The 17,650-nt window shown below is 41.5% G+C and overlaps 1 protein-coding gene across 2 annotated transcripts; it reads right to left on the reverse strand.

Moving 5' to 3' along the window:
- Positions 1-1,149: 1,149 nt before the first annotated feature.
- ACTA2 (actin alpha 2, smooth muscle) lies at positions 1,150-17,106 on the reverse strand. Of its 2 annotated transcripts, none has more exons than XM_054034060.1 (9): positions 17,024-17,106; positions 14,201-14,371; positions 11,679-11,807; positions 9,458-9,568; positions 7,879-7,963; positions 7,615-7,776; positions 7,179-7,370; positions 3,597-3,778; positions 1,150-1,444 (listed from the first exon to the last, which is right to left on the reverse strand). In XM_054034060.1, the coding sequence occupies exons 2-9, from the start codon at positions 14,327-14,329 to the stop codon at positions 1,301-1,303; spliced, it is 1,134 nt and encodes a 377-aa protein (XP_053890035.1). In that variant the 5' UTR covers positions 14,330-14,371; positions 17,024-17,106; the 3' UTR covers positions 1,150-1,300. The 2 variants fall into 2 exon arrangements, with proteins under 2 accessions (XP_053890035.1, XP_053890036.1); XM_054034061.1 differs by lacking the exon at positions 17,024-17,106 and adding an exon at positions 12,815-13,620 and having other exon boundaries at positions 14,201-14,261.
- Between the last annotated feature and the right edge of the window lie 544 nt (positions 17,107-17,650).

Below are 17,650 nucleotides of genomic sequence, written 5' to 3' on the forward strand. Positions count from 1 at the left end.
GAGAGAGAGAGTCAGTCACTCAGTGCATGCCACGGATCTGTTCGGCTAAAGATGGTCTTTGCAAAAAAAACAAAACAAAGAAAGACATGCCCTTGATGGGATGCGTGTTATGTAGTTATTGTTCCCAACTTCGTTGTAAGGCACAGTTATAGCTGCTCCCTGGAAATTGCTGAGAAATGTATTCACCAATCTCTGACAAACTCAGTATGTACTTTCCAGAGACAACGTTGCGGCGGTACTGTCTTTTATTGGACCAACTTGTGTTGGTGAGAGCGACATGCTTGTGAGCTTACACAGAGGACTGACCTGAAAACAAGCTCTGATAAGCTTAGAAGGCTCTCTTGCTCCCCAACAGAAGGTGGGCCAATAAAAGCCACACCTCACCCACCTTGTCTTACTAATAGCCTGGGACTGACACAGCTATAATACCACTGCATATGCACTTTCCTGACAGCACTTTCATTGACTCAGGCTTGAGCTTCCTCAGATCTAGTGAGAATAAAATTGTTAAACATTTATTTCATTATCTAAAACAATGGTCAAAAATCAGCTGCAAATAAAATTCACAAAAAGGAAACCGAGAACTATCAATCATTTTAGCTGTTCTGATTGTGATCCCAAGGAAATGTTAGGTGATTAACCTATATTGGTTGTTCTAGAGGTAGCCAAAAATCACAGCACTAAAATAATATTGCTGAAGTCAGTCCAGCCACCTAGTGACCTGGTCTGAATTGAAGCCCCAGTTCACCCTGATTGCCACAGCTTAGACACTTCAGAAATAGGCTGCTTGGCTCCTGTAGAGAAGACAATACCTTGACAGTACCTTTCTGAGCAATGCCCCTGCATTGGCTGACACACACGCACACCACTGATGTTAAAAGAATGGGTCAGCCCCACACAAAGCCTGTGTGTATCAATCAATAATACTAACAGCTACAACTTGTTGTGATGACACCAAATTGTCAAGCTCTATTTGGGGCTACTCAGCATCTCTGAAAATCAGCTCTTCTATTTAGGTGCCTAAATGTGAAGAAGCCTGGGACAGGTACTGAAGTGTATTCTGACATTACCACTGTTGAATGAAGATGAAACCAGTTCCGAAGCCTCCCAGAGAGCACACACACCCTTTTGTAAAATAAAAGAAATTACTAGACACATATTTACTATTTATTCAAAAAAATACATGGTATCCAATTAGAGCCATTATTCTGAAAGATTTTGGAATGAAATTATAAGAACGTATTTATTCCTGAATACATTCACAGCAATGTGCTGAAAAATACATATACAGATAAGCAGATTAAAAGCATTTGCGGTGAACAATGGATGGACCAGCTTCGTCATACTCCTGTTTGCTGATCCACATCTGTTGGAAGGTGGACAGGGAGGCAAGAATAGAGCCACCAATCCAGACGGAGTACTTACGCTCGGGAGGAGCAATGATCTGGTAAAGAAAAATACCACCTTGTGTTATGGGGTAAACATGTTTGGTGACAAACTGACTTAAGCAATGATATTGATGTTAATGGAACCCCTTTGGAAAAGCTGCAGTGGCATCCCTCACATTTCATTAGGCCACTGACGTGTGAGCTATGGTCCAATATTTCATAGTCACTCAGTGTATAGTCTGAGCCTAGCTGAGACTGAGAATTTGAGCACCCTCCCCGTCAAAGCAGTACCAGTGACTGCAAGTGAAACAGGGGAAGCTACCATCCTTGAAACATTTAATGACAAACTGGCTAATGGATTGGAAATATATTAAGGAACAATCCTGCAAGTGCAGAGGAATGGACAGTGGATCTCACACTGTGGTCTGTGGAGCCCTTTCCTGATGGCATGGAGAATATGATATTTCAAGAGCCAAGGAATGGAGGGATTGGGGTGACAGGAGAGAAACTTTTTTTTCCGAAAGTGATCAGTAGAAAGAAAAGATTGGAAAATGCTTGGAGTAGGGGCAGGGGCACCAGAATGGGAGGAGGGGGAAAGGAGGCCATGGCCCCATCACTTTTTACCGGCCTTAAGAGTGAGTGGCGGTGAGGAGGTGCAGAGGAGTGAACAGGGGGCAGGACCTCGGGAAGAGACAGTGTGGGGGCGGGACCTTGGGGGGAAGGGAAGGAATGGGGGCAGGGCTACAGTTTGGGCAATGGTGGCCCCGCCCCACACTTCTAGAACACTTCCAGCACTCCTAAGTAGGGGCCTGATCAAAGCCCAGGAAAAGCAATAGCTGTGTCTTTGAGTCTTTAGACTCCTGGCATTAGTGGGAAACATGTTAAATTTGGGTAAAATTTTCAGAAGTTCCTGAGAGTGGGATTCACAAGGAGGACTTAGGCTCATCACTTCAGCACCTAACTGTTAGGTGCCCTGCCGCCATGGGAATTCACAACCCTGGCTTAGGCACCCAGGCTCCCTGTACATTGCATGGGGAGAGTTCATCCCCTAACAAAGAGATTCATAGAATCCAGCATGTGAAGAATGAATGGCCTAGGCTAGCCAGTGCAAAATGCTGAGGAACTGGGTGTTGCCTAAGCCCTGCCCCTCAAAAGGGTTAGGTGCCTAACTCTGCACAGGAGGACGGCACCTCCCTCCAGTCAGGATTCTCAGCTGTGAACTCCCTCCTGGAGTCAGGTGCCTGAGCCAGGCCAGCCCTTTCTTAAGGAAAACAAAGGCGGATAAAAAGCTGGTGCTTTTGCCTCTCTCCCAATAGCCCTGTGGTTAGAGCAGTCACTTAGGGTGTGGGAAGCTTGGCTTTAAATCCCCACTCTGTAGAGCAGGGGCTTGCACCCGGAGGAGTGCTCTACCTACTGGTCTATTGAGTATGCTGGGTGGGTCTCAATCCGCCTGTGGAAGCTGCCCCACTTTGTATAAAATACTTAAATATCCACTGGACGAGAAAGCAAGATTGATTCAATAGTCTGGTGCTTACGGCACTCACTGGGATGTGGGAGACCCCAGCTCCAGCCTCTGCTCCACTTGGTATAAAATCCTTAATTAGTCATTGGAACGTCTTCAACAGGTGAGATAGAGAGACTCACCCCAGAACATCCCAGCGCCCAGTGGTTAGGGCTCTTATTTGAGAGGTGGAAGACCTGGTTTCAAGTCCCTACTCTACATCAGGCAGGAGGATTTGAACCTAGATCTCCCACATCCTGGGGGAGTGTTCTAACCACCAGGTTATTGGGTTTAAAGGGCAGCTGCACATCCTCAGGCTGTGCTTTGTACAGAGCCCAATCTGGTACGTGACAGTCCCTGGCCAGGCACACGGGGGGAGTACGCTCCTACACAGAAAGGGCTGATGTAACTTACTCCATGCCGGGAACAAGGGAGGAACTGGGATTCAGTCACAATTCATTATCTGCTCTTCTTCTGGGGCAATGCAGTTACCTGCCACCCCTTACTCAGGGCAGATTATACAGTTACAGTCTAGCCCAGAGTAAGGTACAGCTCATCATGAATCAGGGTGGCAAAACTGGCCTTTTGCTAGCAAGCAGCGTATGTATTAGTGATTACTTGAGAAAACATGCACATGAAAGAGCTGAACTCCTCTGGCCCATACACACATTTTTGCAAAAATCTGCCTACAAATAATTGTGCTGTACCTTGATTTTCATAGTGCTGGGAGCCAGAGCAGTGATTTCCTTTTGCATTCGGTCAGCAATACCCGGGTACATTGTAGTACCACCAGACAGGACGTTGTTTGCATAAAGGTCCTTTCTGATATCAATATCACACTTCATGATGCTGTTGTAAGTAGTTTCATGAATGCCAGCAGACTCCATGCCTGTGAAAAAATAGCAGAAGGTTTAGAATAAGCAATAAGTAAGTAAGTAGTCTTAAAACTATTAAGTAAAATGAATAAAAGCTGCTGTTTAGAAGGCACCAGTCTCCAAGGCTTGTGCAGAGTCATTCTGCTGCTAGCTAAACTACTTAGGGCATGGCTACATTTGCAGATGTAGAGCGCTGTGAGTTAAACCCGCCTTCGGAGAGCACAGTAGGGAAAGCGCTGCAGTCTGTCCACACTGACAGCTTCAAGCGCACTGGCATGGCCACATTTGCGGCACTTGCAGCGGCATTGGGAGCAGTGCATTATGGGCAGCTATCCCAGCATGCAAGTGACTGCAACGTGCTTTTTAAATGGGGAAGGGGGGTGGAGTGTGACAGGGAGTGTGTTGTGCGTATGTGGGGGGAGAGAGAGTGGGTTTTGGGGGGGCTGAGAGCATGTCAGCATGCTGTCTTGTAAGTCTCTCTCTCTCTCACACACAGTATTCCCGGCTGTCAGAAACGGAGCTTTCAAAGGGCATATCCGCATTCCTACAGTGATTCAAAACAATGACAAGATGGCCACTTGATTTAAGGGGATTATGGGATGTTTCTGGAGGCCGATCAGAGCGCAGTAATGCAACACCTCGTTCACACTGACGCCCGGGTGTTGTAGCCAAGGCACAGCAAACGTTATTCCATTCACTGAGGTGGAGTACCAGCAGCGCTGTAGCCGTGGAGTCAGAGCACTCTACGTGCCTTGCCAGTGTGGACGGGCAGTGAGCTAGGGCACCAGGGGCTCCTTTATTGTGCAGTAACTCGCAAGTGTAGCCAAACCCATAGAATATGTCTATGCTACAGCAGCACAGCTACAGCGTTGCAGCTCTGGTGCCGTAATGTAGACACTTTCATGTGAACGGAAGAGGTTTGTCCACTGATGTAGTTAATCCATCTTTTTGAGGTGGTAGCTAGGTCGACAGAAGAATTCTTCTGTCAAGCCAGCTGCATCTACAGTGGGGGTTAGGTCAACCTGCCTAGGTCACACAGAGTGTGAAATTTTTCACAGCCCTGAGTGATGTAGCTAGGCTGATCTAATTTTTAGGTATAGACCAGGCCATAAGTCAGAAGTTATTTGGGGCACAAACTGCTTGTATAATTGTTTCAAACAAGAAACCAAAGGGTCTGGAATGAAAGAGGAGTAGAGTCTCCATTAGACTTTTCCATCCAATTTCAAACAGACTACAAGAATTCCTTACAGCTTTACTGAAATTGTTTGTTTTAAAAAAACCCTACGTATGTCCTAGGAACGTTAGGTGTGTAACACTATTATTGCTGGTTGGGAATCCTGCCCTCTCACAAGACTTACAGGTGATTCCATTTGGTTTTGTGACAACCTATGCTCAAATCTGTTCACTAGCATGACATGGTGCTAACCTAAGGCACAGACACCAAATATACTCCGGTTTAGGCAGCCAATGTACATAAGAATTAAAGTGACATTTTTCTTTCATCTACTAGCACATTGAAAGTACAATAGTGACACTTCCTAGTTCAAGAACACCTCTGGGAGGAAGTACAGCCTTCCTTGGCTATTTTTTAAATACATGGTTATATTACTTTACTATTTCTGTCTCCTGATGGGATGAGTAATTCTTACCACCGGGTTTCCTGTGTGAATCTTTGTATTTACAAATTCAGTACTCACTTTCCAAAAGCATTCTCCAATTTTGCTTAAAATCTGCTCTGTGCCTAAACCTCTTGCCAATAAACTAATTGTTCTATGGTAGTTATGAAAAGCATACACAAAAGGGGACAAATACAGTCAAAGCAAATTATGATTGTTCAATATTTATATTACAGTAGCATCTAGAGGCCATGATAAAGATCAGGACCCATTGTGCAAGGTGCTGTAAAAATAGGTGTGAGAAGATCCCTGCCCCAAAGAGTTTACAATCTAAGATGATGAGCAGCATACAAAGAATATGGAGATGTAATAATTTTCTTAACACTGTATGACCTGATTCAGTGAGGTGAAATTATTGTATATTGGATTATAAGACTTTCCTGTATGAATGTATTGATCCACCTTAATAGGGGGTATGAGAAAAAGAAGCAGGGAAGCAACACAATATACGCAACTTACCATTTCCTAGCAAACACTTGGAGGGAAATTACAATACAGTGGCCTACCTCCTGTCTCCAACCCAAAGTTACACCCCAATTTTGCCAATGTGGGGGAACATACATATCAAAGCTCTATAAACAATGAAATAGCTTGTTCTCTGGGAAGGAGGGTAATCAAAAGAATGAACAGCTTTTTAAATGGATTCTCCTTGAACCAAAGGGGAGTGAAATTTTTTTGTGAGTAAAGGGAACAGACTATGTAATCCAGCCCCTATGGGTCTTAGGGGGTCTATAGGAAGCTAAGACCGGGATCCCCATGTGGAAGATGGATAGATACCTGGTAAGCAAGATATTCATCAAGTCTGGCTACTGCTGAAAGACCTAGTTTTTCTTAAATGGTTTTGACCTAAATAAATACTACTTTGCTTTAAGGAGGCTGCTTGGTTACTGGGTACCACTGTCATTGCTCCTGGAGAGAGCAGATTAGCAGGTGCTGAACATAAGTCACATCTGCGGAGGTAATCACAGCTGATCACTGGGGAGCACAGCCCAGAGCCTGTTCTGAGAGTGGAAGAATCCCATGATTCCACCCCAAGAGAGATTTAAACCTGACATTTGGAGAGACCAGGAAGGGTCAGAAGTGCAGGTATTTGCAGCTTTCATTTAATGGTCCTACGATACAGAAGGAAAACAGAAGTGAATTTTGAATTTCCAGTGGTGTCTATGGTTTTATAGGAAGTATACAGGGGTCCCAGGGAAGCAATGATCAATGAACAATGATCCTGACAAAGCAGAAATAAAATCTTCAGGCCAAATTCTGAGCTGCTCTGGTGGCTAGGACCCCAGTGATAGTTCACCCACTTAAGCCAGATCTGAATTAGACCCTTCAATGTTTTTTTAAAAGCATTAATTTTGGATCCTTAACATGCATCAGCTTTGTCTACTAATGGACTTGTTGGTCCAAGGCTATTAAAGCACAATAGCTGACTGTACAATATATGAAATGATGCTCATCTCTATTTAGGAGAACAGGAATGAGTAGTTTTTGTTTTTATTTTGAAAGTGTTTATTACTTAGCTAATGAACTGTGACTTGACATTAAACTCCTTTACATGAATGGTGCTGTTATAATATAGACCCATATTAACTGAAAATATATACTAGAACATATGCATCTACAGGCACCATATGCTATAGTCTAAGTAAACGAATGTGGAGCAGGGTATGGATAGGAATTAAAGGAGCACAGGGATGAGCTATTAACATAATTTACCAAGAGAAGAAATTGATTAACTTACCAATGAAGGAAGGTTGGAACAGGGTCTCGGGGCAGCGGAAACGCTCATTACCTATGGTGATCACCTGCCCATCAGGCAGCTCATAGCTCTTCTCCAGAGAAGAGGAAGAAGCAGCAGTGGCCATCTCATTTTCAAAGTCCAGGGCCACATAACACAGCTTCTCCTTGATGTCACGGACAATTTCACGTTCAGCTGTTGGCAGGACTCAGACTTTAGAATGGGAGTTAAAGATTCATGCATTTTAACCAATTACCCTAGGAGCTTTTCCAAACAACTTGTGAAAATAAATCCTCTCTCAGTAATGCTCAGTGGGTATTTTATATTCTGCTCAATTTCTTTATGCTTCTGCTGCAGCTCTAAGAACAACCACTGATCTTTTAAAGCTATCACAAATTTTACACATTAAGCAAATCTTCTCATTTATTATTGTCCTTACCAGTAGTCACAAAGGAATAGCCACGTTCAGTGAGAATTTTCATGAGGTAGTCGGTTAAGTCTCGGCCAGCCAGGTCCAGACGCATGATGGCATGGGGCAGGGCGTAGCCTTCATAGATTGGCACATTGTGGGTGACACCATCACCAGAGTCTAGTACAATCCCTTTGAGAAAGGAGTACAGATGTCAGTTGACCTCAGATTCCATGTTTTAAAAACTGTTTAAATTTCACATTTTCCCTTCCCCAAAATCCCAAAGTCACATACCTGTGGTACGTCCAGAAGCATAGAGGGACAGAACAGCCTGAATAGCTACATACATGGCTGGTACATTGAAGGTCTCAAACATTATCTGAAATGTAACAATAGCAAATCACTGTAGCTATAGGCATTTATTTTTTAAAATTACAAACAATAAGTAACTCGTTAGAGAGGGGGAAAGGGGGGTTTAGTACAGATTATTGGCAAGCAGTGGGGAGAAAATCAAGGGGTATTCTATCTAAATTCTAAACATGTAGGCTAGAACACCAACTATTCTGGATTTGTTCATGTGTGCATTTTCTCTCTCTCTCTCTCTCTCTCACACACACACACACACACACACACACACACACACACACACACACACACACACAGCATCACTTATAGTATTTTATTTCCATCAAATAGCTGAGATCAGAATTTTGAATGGAAAAAAAGCCATTACTCTTTTTAAAAATAGACTTTCATTTAAAAAAAAAAGATTTAAAAGCTGAAATGTGGCAACTTGTATACGCTAGTTCAATGACCTTAAAAAAAAAAGTTTAAACTACAGAAATGTAAATTTGACAACTTTTATTGGACGAACTTCTGTTGGTGAAAGAGACAAGCTTTTGAAAGTGTTTGAAAAGCTTGTCTCTTTCACCAACAGAAGTTGGTCCAATAAAAGACATTACCTCACCCACCTCGTCTCTCTAATATCCTGGGACCAACACAGTTTCAACAATAGTACAAACAATTTGACAACTAGCCACTTTGTCTGCCCTCCCATCCATAACTATTTTATTATCATGAATATCAATAACATATGATGTACAATTGTTGTGAGTAATTGTAATGATCATATAAAAATCATACAGAATCCACAGAGATTGAAATGATTTCAGAGGAAGTTTCAGAGTAGCAGCCGTGTTAGTCTGTATCCGCAAAAAGAAGAACAGGAGTACTTGTGGCACCTTAGAGACTAACCACTTCGGTATGCATCCGAAGAAGTGGGCTATAGTCCACGAAAGCTTATGCTCTAATAAATTTGTTAGTCTCTAAGGTGCCACAAGTACTCCTGTTCTTCTTTTTTCAGAGGAAGTGTCTCAATGCCATTACAGTGTCAGAAAGGGGTTTGGGTCTTGGTCCTTTCACCATATTATAGCGTTTAAAAAATATGGTTAGGAAATCTAACTTAACCAGGGCAAAGGATAGAAATTCAGAGCTCTGGCTGCTACTTTATATTCAACACCTAACTACAATTTCTAAATTTGTATGACCTGTGGTACATAGTAACCCAAAAGTGACTAGGTTTTACTGGAGTTTTAGCACAGCAGATAATGAGTACAATAATACCTTCATCCTGAATGCTCTTGCTCCTATAAGGTTAAACATTATTTCATTAATTTAATTGACTTACTGGGAAGCTTTGATGTGGGTGATCTCTGTTCATGTGATTCTCTAGGTATGAAAATGTATCCTTTGTTACTTGTCTCTTAATTTACCTGGCACCCCCATCTGTCATTTGCTCTGCATAGAAGGGAAGCGCTGACCTTTCTAAATAGCCAGTAATGATCATACTGTATTCAGATACTGGTATGCTTACCTGGGTCATTTTCTCTCGGTTGGCTTTTGGATTCAATGGAGCCTCAGTAAGCAGAGTAGGGTGCTCTTCAGGGGCAACACGCAGCTCATTGTAAAAAGAATGATGCCAGATCTGGAGACAATAAGAAAAGGCAACATGAAGAAACATCAGCAACCAACAGTCCATAAGCATTGCAGTTACTTCCAGCCACATACCATGCCCCACAGCTACAAGTGCTTCTAGCACCAGAAATTGGCCAACAATATCTGACGTGCAGTTATCCCAGATGGACATGACTGAATTCATAGTGGAAAGCTAAATGATCAGCATCTGCAACCTACTTCAGGTTTTACCACTAATAATGTTTTGCTTATTGTAAATCAGTTTTGGGACTCCTAAGTTAATACAAAATAAACACATTGAGCTTCAAAAAGCAGATAAAGACCTTTATATTGTTTTTGATTTGGAGAAAAATGTACAGTGAAACAGCATCCACTGAAACAACTTGGATCACAGTTCTGTTTGGATTAATTATTTTTTTTCACACTAGCCATCTGTCCATTTAGAGAAGGAAAGAAAACCTCTCACTCCAGATGGCAAGGGAAAAGGTCCATGAAAATAGATTTACATGAACAACTTAGAGACTGCAATGTGACTCTTTGTAGGCGGAATAAACTATAATAAAAGTGGTATCCATACAGGCAATGATCAGTTTTTGTGTATACACACTGTTCTTTGCTACAATAATTTTGTGACTCTTTCTAATGAGCAACATTGGTAAAATAGGACACACCTTAGGATCCAATGAATTTGGCCCTTCAGACCTGGGGCAGACTCCTCAAAAGTTCTATCAGCAAAGATCGGAGTTACAATAGTCTTGCGATTAAATCCAGTTTCCCAATATTCCTCAATGTGTCTTTGGCGTTGGCCTCTATCTATAACATCTGCATGGCTCTGTAATACCGTTCAGTAGATAACAGGGCTACTGAAAACTATTTCCTAGATGGAGAAGACTAGATTTCATGGGTGAATACATCCTGTTCTTGTTTGTAGAATTTCTCTGAGGTCAATTGTTTCCTAAGAATTCGTGACTAGCCCCACAAGCAATTTGCTTTTATTCCACGCAGATTCAGTTAAAAAATAAATAAATAAATAAAAATACTGTATCTATTGTCTTCCCACTATTAACTTTCATTCTTCCCAAATACAAAACCTTGGGCCAAGTCAGCTGCAGTAAAGGAGTTAACATTCTGATGAACAGTAACATCTTCTACATTGTTTCTTTGTATTGAATTTTATATGTATATATACACCTCTACCCCGATATAACGCTGTCCTCAGGAGCCAAAAAAATCTTACTGCGTTACAGGTGAAACCGTGTTATATCGAACTTGCTTTGATCCGCCAGAGTGCGCAACCCTCCCCACCCCCCGGAGTGCTGCTTTACCGCGTTATATCTGAATTCATGTTATATCGGGTTGCGTTATATCGGATATTATATACAATATAAATTGTTTTCAAAACATTGGTGATCACAGATCAGTTTACACTTAGAGCCTTTGGACTGGGGAAGTGCCATTATCTTGCTAAAGCGCTGATCCTTCTGCTGTTAAAGCCAATAGGAAAACTTCTGTCTAGGCCAGAGCACTTTTGTGATGTGTTGTACTGCTTGCACAGTTCCGAACTGCTCTAGTTCTGTAGAATTACTTTAAATAGCTACATCATCAACATCTTATAGATAAGTTTCAACAGTCTGTGGCAACAGACCTGGTTCTAGAGGCACTAAGTCTTGGATTTGAATGGTGGCTCTGCAATTGACTCCTTAGGGCCCCGGTCCTGCTAAGCATATGCATAACATTGCTCACATGAGTAGTCCCACTGACTTCAAAGTCATGGGTGAGTTTAAATGCTTTGTAGGATCGGGACACACCTGGCCTTACCCAAGTCAACCTCTCTGACTCAGCTTCTCCATCTACAAAATGGGTATAATATTCACATACCTTACAGTAACTAGCTAGGTGTACACATCATCTTGGAGAGTAAAATAATAACTAACACTGATTTGCTCTGGGGTGCTGCATAGATGTTAATTATTACTAGATCAGCTCCAATATTCATAAATAAAATACAATACTACTGGATAACATGACACTTCAACCTTCAAATTACTTTGTAATCTTTTGCTATTGCACCCAAGTAATTATGTCTATTGGTGACATAAGTAAACAAAATGTTTAAATACCTTCTCCATGTCATCCCAGTTTGTGATGATACCATGTTCTATGGGGTATTTCAAGGTCAGGATACCTCTCTTGCTTTGAGCTTCGTCCCCTACGTAGCTGTCTTTTTGACCCATACCCACCATCACGCCCTAATAAATTACATAAAGAATGTGACTATCTCAGTGAGAGGTGGTAAGAAGCAATCAGAATACTAACTGTAAAATAAATGTATGCAATTTTTACTGCTAGCAAGTTTACAAAACATTCATTGTCTACTAATCTTGGGAGTATTACTTTTATCTTTAATGCAAAAATTACATTGTTAGTTTACTTACAATATTATAAAGCTCTGGAGTTCATGTTCTTATTATAATTAAGTATGTAGAGTAAGCAACACAAGCCTAATATAAAAATCATCAATACAATGTAGAGAAATTAAAGATGGGCTTTTAAATAATAATTCAATCCATAAGTAGTAGTCATGGAAGAAACTATCACTAAACCAAATACAAATCTGGAGGGAAAAAACTCTGAATAGTGCCATTTAGTGGTAAATAATGAACACTATATTTTTCAAATTTACCCAAGGGCCTGTCTGTATTTTCCAGAGTGGAAGAACAGCTATCACTAGCTATTAAAAATGTTGGCAATTTTGAAAATGTAAACACAGTTGGCTGCCTTAACTATATTGTGTTCTTGTCAGAGCCTGATAATTACATACTCCAACCCTTCTGTTTTTCAGACTGATCTATCTTGAAGACTGATTACTTTGATCTTGTGATCTATGATGTCTGTAGCTCTGTGAGACAGTCTGAGAGCTGATCCAGGATGTGGATGATTCTAAATAGCTGCATTCAATTGCATGCAAGCACTTATTTTCATTATGACTAATCTGTTTTTGAGCAATGAATATAATCAGTACACTGGCTATAGAAAATGGCATTTGAATTACTATTTATTATTTGCAGTATGCTCGTGCCCAGAGGTCTCAAGCTGGATCTGGGCCCTGTTGTTCTAAGTGCCGTACAAACATAGAGGTATATTGGGTCCCTTTCACAAAGAGCTTACAGTGCCAACCGCTATTTGCATGGTCGCTATGCAGCCTCGCTTTAGAAAAGAAAAGGAAATGGAAAAAAGGAATTCTTTGTAAACTTGCCCCAGGGGTGGGGGATCCTCTGAGGGCACAGCAGCATCCTCTTGCTCATGCTGTGGAAGTCTCAGGCACTTCGCTTTGGAGCGTCTCGTCCATCCTCTCCATGAGACCGGGCACTTAAACCATTACAAGGTACCCAACAGCACATGCAATGAATTGTCCAGTATAATAAGCATAAAAAGATTCAAAATGGGTAGTAGCTGCCACTTTGTTTTACCCTAGCTAATCTGTCTAATCTAGCTAATCTGTCTCGGACACAGAACAGATGTAATTCAAATGCCATGCTGTTAGCTTCTTTCATAGTTACAAAAGCAGACCAGGAAGAGAGTGAACACTTTCAGCTACAAGGTCAGATCATGGGCTACATTAGGGAAGCTTTACTCTCCTTACAGTGTTACAATACTAGGACCTGATCCAAAGCCTCCTGAAATCAATGGGAGCCTCACAATTGTCTTCAGTGGGCTGTGGTTCAGGTCCCTAGTCCTAAATTACCCTAAAGCTAATTTACCTAGCCACCGGAGGATTCCCATTGCACAGGGATCCTTGATTGGAGCAGATCCTAAAGCCCCCAGTCCCAGCAGCCAGCCCAGCAGGGTGTGAGCTAGGTGCCTCAGCACCACAGGAACTGCTTGCCGCTTGCCCTAGCTTGTTCTGCTAAGGATGTGGCTCATAAGCTGTGTAAATTCTATAGCATTCAGATGAAAAATGCCTTAGCACACACGATACAGCCTGTCATATGTTATGTTGTAAAATACTTATCTGGGAACTAATCACCCCTATCCCCCGCCTCCAAGCTTATGAAATTCTTTCTGGCAAGTAAAGAAAGCAGAACAAGGTTACTAGGAAAGCTGGGTGAAAAAAAAATCAGAAGTTTTTAAATTTCAGTGAAAAAAATGGCAACATTTTTTGGACATTTTGTTTTAACTGTTTTTTTGTTTTTGGCTGTGTTTTCAACCAGCTTTTAGAGTGGTCAACATTTGTACAAACAGCTAATTTTTTTTAACCACAGGAAAGCAGAGAAGACGGTGGGCCCAATGACAGAGTGATCCAGAGCCAAGGGGAAAAGGAGGAGATATTGAAAACTTTCGGGAAAAGGACTTCTCCGCCAGACAACTGATCAGAGCTAACTCAGGCATGTACACCTGCAGGGCCTGCATGGTCTTATTTTATCTGGAAATATCATACAAATTAATGACTTGCAACTAAAACACCTGGCTCTGTGGTTTCACCAGATCAAACTAATCAGGACTGGGGCTGGTGAGTACTTTCAGGGAAGAGCTGGGTGCTCCAGGAAATGGTGTTGATATTTAAGGAGCTGAGTCAGTACTATCTCTAATACATTCTGTTTTACCCCCATGCTGTGCTTGAATAATTGAACTGATTATTCACCTGGTGCCTGGGACGACCCACAATGGAAGGGAAAACTGCTCTTGGAGCATCATCCCCAGCAAAGCCAGCCTTACAAAGTCCTGATCCATTGTCACAAACCAGGGCAGTGCTGTCCTCTTCCTCACACATCTTCTATGTCAACGTCCGCAGGCCTTTCGGACAAAAAGAGCCCTACAAAAACAACACACAGTCAATGGAACAATTCTGCAGGCAAAATGCAGGGGCTGCTGCATGAAGTGGACCTGCCACAGTCAGGATACGCATGACATCCAGTAGAAACAAGAACGTTATTAATAGACAATGTAAGGATTCAAAAGAGAGTGTTAATCTCAGAGTGCAGGAGCCTCATATTCCACTTGCCCTGCAGGAAGGGGAGGTGTTTAAAACAAAAACAAAACAACCCCCAGGAATTCAATGTTATTCAGTGGAATTCCCCCTGAAGTACAGGAAGTCTGATCTAGGAGAGATGGAGTTTTAATGGCTTGAGGATGGTACATATATTTATATTTTAGTGTATACATTCAGTGTTCAAAAAAGGTGCTCGACTGACAGCTCTAGAGATAAAAGGTACAGTACAGGAAGGGGCAGTGCAAGTTTCCCAGTGCTACACATCGCCAGGCCAAACCCCTGCCATGGATGAACACTTCTAAGGGTGAGAGGGTAACTTGCCATGGGCTTCTTTGAGTTTACCAACAATGTTGTCAGATGGGAACCATTATAATAGTGGCATTTTTGTTGTGGAAACTAGAAACAGGGCTAAGATGGACAACTCATTTCATACACACAATTGTTTGTTTAAAAAGAGAAAGTGATTATGCTAATCAAACCCCTTTCCTAACAGTATTCTAGTGCTCCAGCGAAGATGTCCTTCCTTGAAATTAAAGTTGGAAATCATAGACAGCATCTTCATCTAAAACAGCCACAAAACACACTGCAGCTTCATTTCAAAGTCGTCTAAAAGATCACTCTCTGCTACTATCCATGTTTATTTTGCCATGGTTCCCAGATGGAGTAAATACCACTGAAATTAGTTCCCTTTCTAAAATGATGTTGAAAGGAAAGTGACACATAAAATGCTTTGAAGTATTTTGAATGAAATCAATGAGAGAAACAAGTATTGTGCAGAGCTGCAGAGACACGTTTGTCAGCAATTCATATTGTTAGGGAGAATCCTCTGAATAGCTCTGGACCCACTGTTTGGCTTGCAAAGGCCTACATGTGGAATTAAATGTTTCAAAAATGTGTTGAGGGCTAAGTGAGACAAGGACGAAAAGAGACACCGCTGACTGCACACACTCATTAAGAAATTCCGAAACGGGGGTGTTAGAAATGTAGGAAAGGTGGGAGTCAGGTTGAAGTGATGCATTGCTGAGGTGAAGTTGAGTCTATGTTGGTTGGCCCTCAATAGCAGAACAGGCTAAAGAGTGAAAAATGGAAAATTCTCCCAAAATGCGATTTGTGCTGCCACTGTGCAGAAAAGGAATCCAGGAGACACTGCCCAGTTCAGATACTGTATGCTGAATAGATGCTGGCTGCCAGAAGAAAAGTTGATACATAAATGCTAACTTGAAATGTTCTAGGTTTTATGTATTGGGGAAAAAAGGAGGAGTTTTATAGTTGTACACAATTGTCCATTTCTTAGGGGCAAGAGCTATTTATGTTTAAGCATTCACTTAATGGAGTACGACTTATCTACCATGCATGAACAGCCCAGTTTGGAACAAATCATTTCCTAATTAGGAAATAGACTCTCAAAAGTCTGCTTTTGGAACAGAGTTCGAGGTCAGGGGTTTGCTCAAACCAATGCAAACTAGTACTGTGCCAAAAATCACTTGGGGGAAGGGAGAAGGAAATGCTACATTTCTGAGCTTAGTGGACTCTAAATGAAAACCATATTTAGTAATAAAGCACCAAAGTTGAAGAAATCAAAGCTGAATGATTTCAGGCAGGACTCTCTGCTGCCAAACACTGATTTACAGCTCAGGACTGCCATGGAGTGTGGCAGTAACATTCTACAGTAGCAATCAACACAACATTCTGGAAAAGGTAAATATGCACTACACATCTCAGGTGATTAAAGCATGGATTTAGTTGCTACCCACCTTGTTGCTGCATACTTTCTGTTCAGAGAAAGAGAGAAAACTGATCCCAGAACCCTCCCACACAAGACTGATAAAAGATTTCAAACTCCTAAGAAACATTCTATCTGTAATCCATTCCTTATATAGAATGCTTGGTGTTTTACACTATGGGTAGTTTTCTGTGTAAATAGACATCACCATCATCATATCATGCTAGACACCAATAGCACCATCTTTCACATATTTAGCTAATTTAAAAGCATGTTTCCAATAATCTTTTCTAACCCAGCATGCCAATGTACAGGAAGTCTACAGCACTAAGACACATCCATGAGAAACCGTAAACTGAATCCCATCCTACAGCTAGATCCAGTGGGCCAATTTAATCCATTGAATCCAAAGCAGATATACCAGGGTGAATTTGGCCCAGTGTGTTTAAATAGGAACTCTGTCACAATTCCAATCATGTAAATATTTTAAATATACCTCTTAATATTATTTTACTGCTGATGAGACAGGTGAAATGACTTGGTAGAACTAAACTTTTTCCAAGACTTTAAAATATCTTAAATAAAAAGGCAATAAAATATAAAATGATTGGAATGTTTATCAGTGCAATTTTAATATGAAATACATGACAAGTTACAGAAGAATAATACATCCTCCTGAACACTTTCTGCTTTTTCTTTGTTAATAAAAGTCCTCCTGAAATCTGTCAAACTGTTGGTTCAGTGCCACTTACCCTGAGAGTGCTTGGCTGTGGATAGCTGCTCTGGGACGGTACACTGTGAAGCTGAAAACTGCTGGTTATATAGACCCTTGGCCTGTTCCCCTCCCACTAGCTTCCCAAACAAGGAGCAGAGACAAACTTCAAATCCATCTCTCAGTCTAGCAGAACCATATAGGGACCTCAGCACAAAAACCTCTGATCTGGGTGGCCACGGGTCTTTTCCACTGCATTCCACTGCACTACTCCTGAAACAGGAGGAGAATTCAGCTGTGCAAGATAAACACAGTAAAACTTCAGGATAACTGCTAAAATGCACTGAGATACTGTACCAGTGGCAGAGAGACTCATCTGCAAAATACAAAGTAGCATAAAAATCTAAGGAGACAGCAGCCAGTTATAGAAAGGAGGTTTCTAAAAAACCCTGCCTTCATGTTCACATTAGCTAAAGATTATTTGGCAAAAGCAATAAAAATGATTGTGGAAAACACTAGTTGCTGTACTTTGCCACAAATGCTGTTGAAAGTGGCATATAAATAGATGACTCCAGTAGATCAATAGCGCTAATGGGAATAGGAGTTCTGAAGGGCATTCTCATTTGGCTCTCTGGGGCACATAGTTATGTAAAGGCACAGTAGAAAT

The sequence above is a fragment of the Malaclemys terrapin genome, chromosome 7, assembly GCF_027887155.1.
Source record: "Malaclemys terrapin pileata isolate rMalTer1 chromosome 7, rMalTer1.hap1, whole genome shotgun sequence".
Classification (NCBI taxonomy): domain Eukaryota; kingdom Metazoa; phylum Chordata; order Testudines; family Emydidae; genus Malaclemys; species Malaclemys terrapin.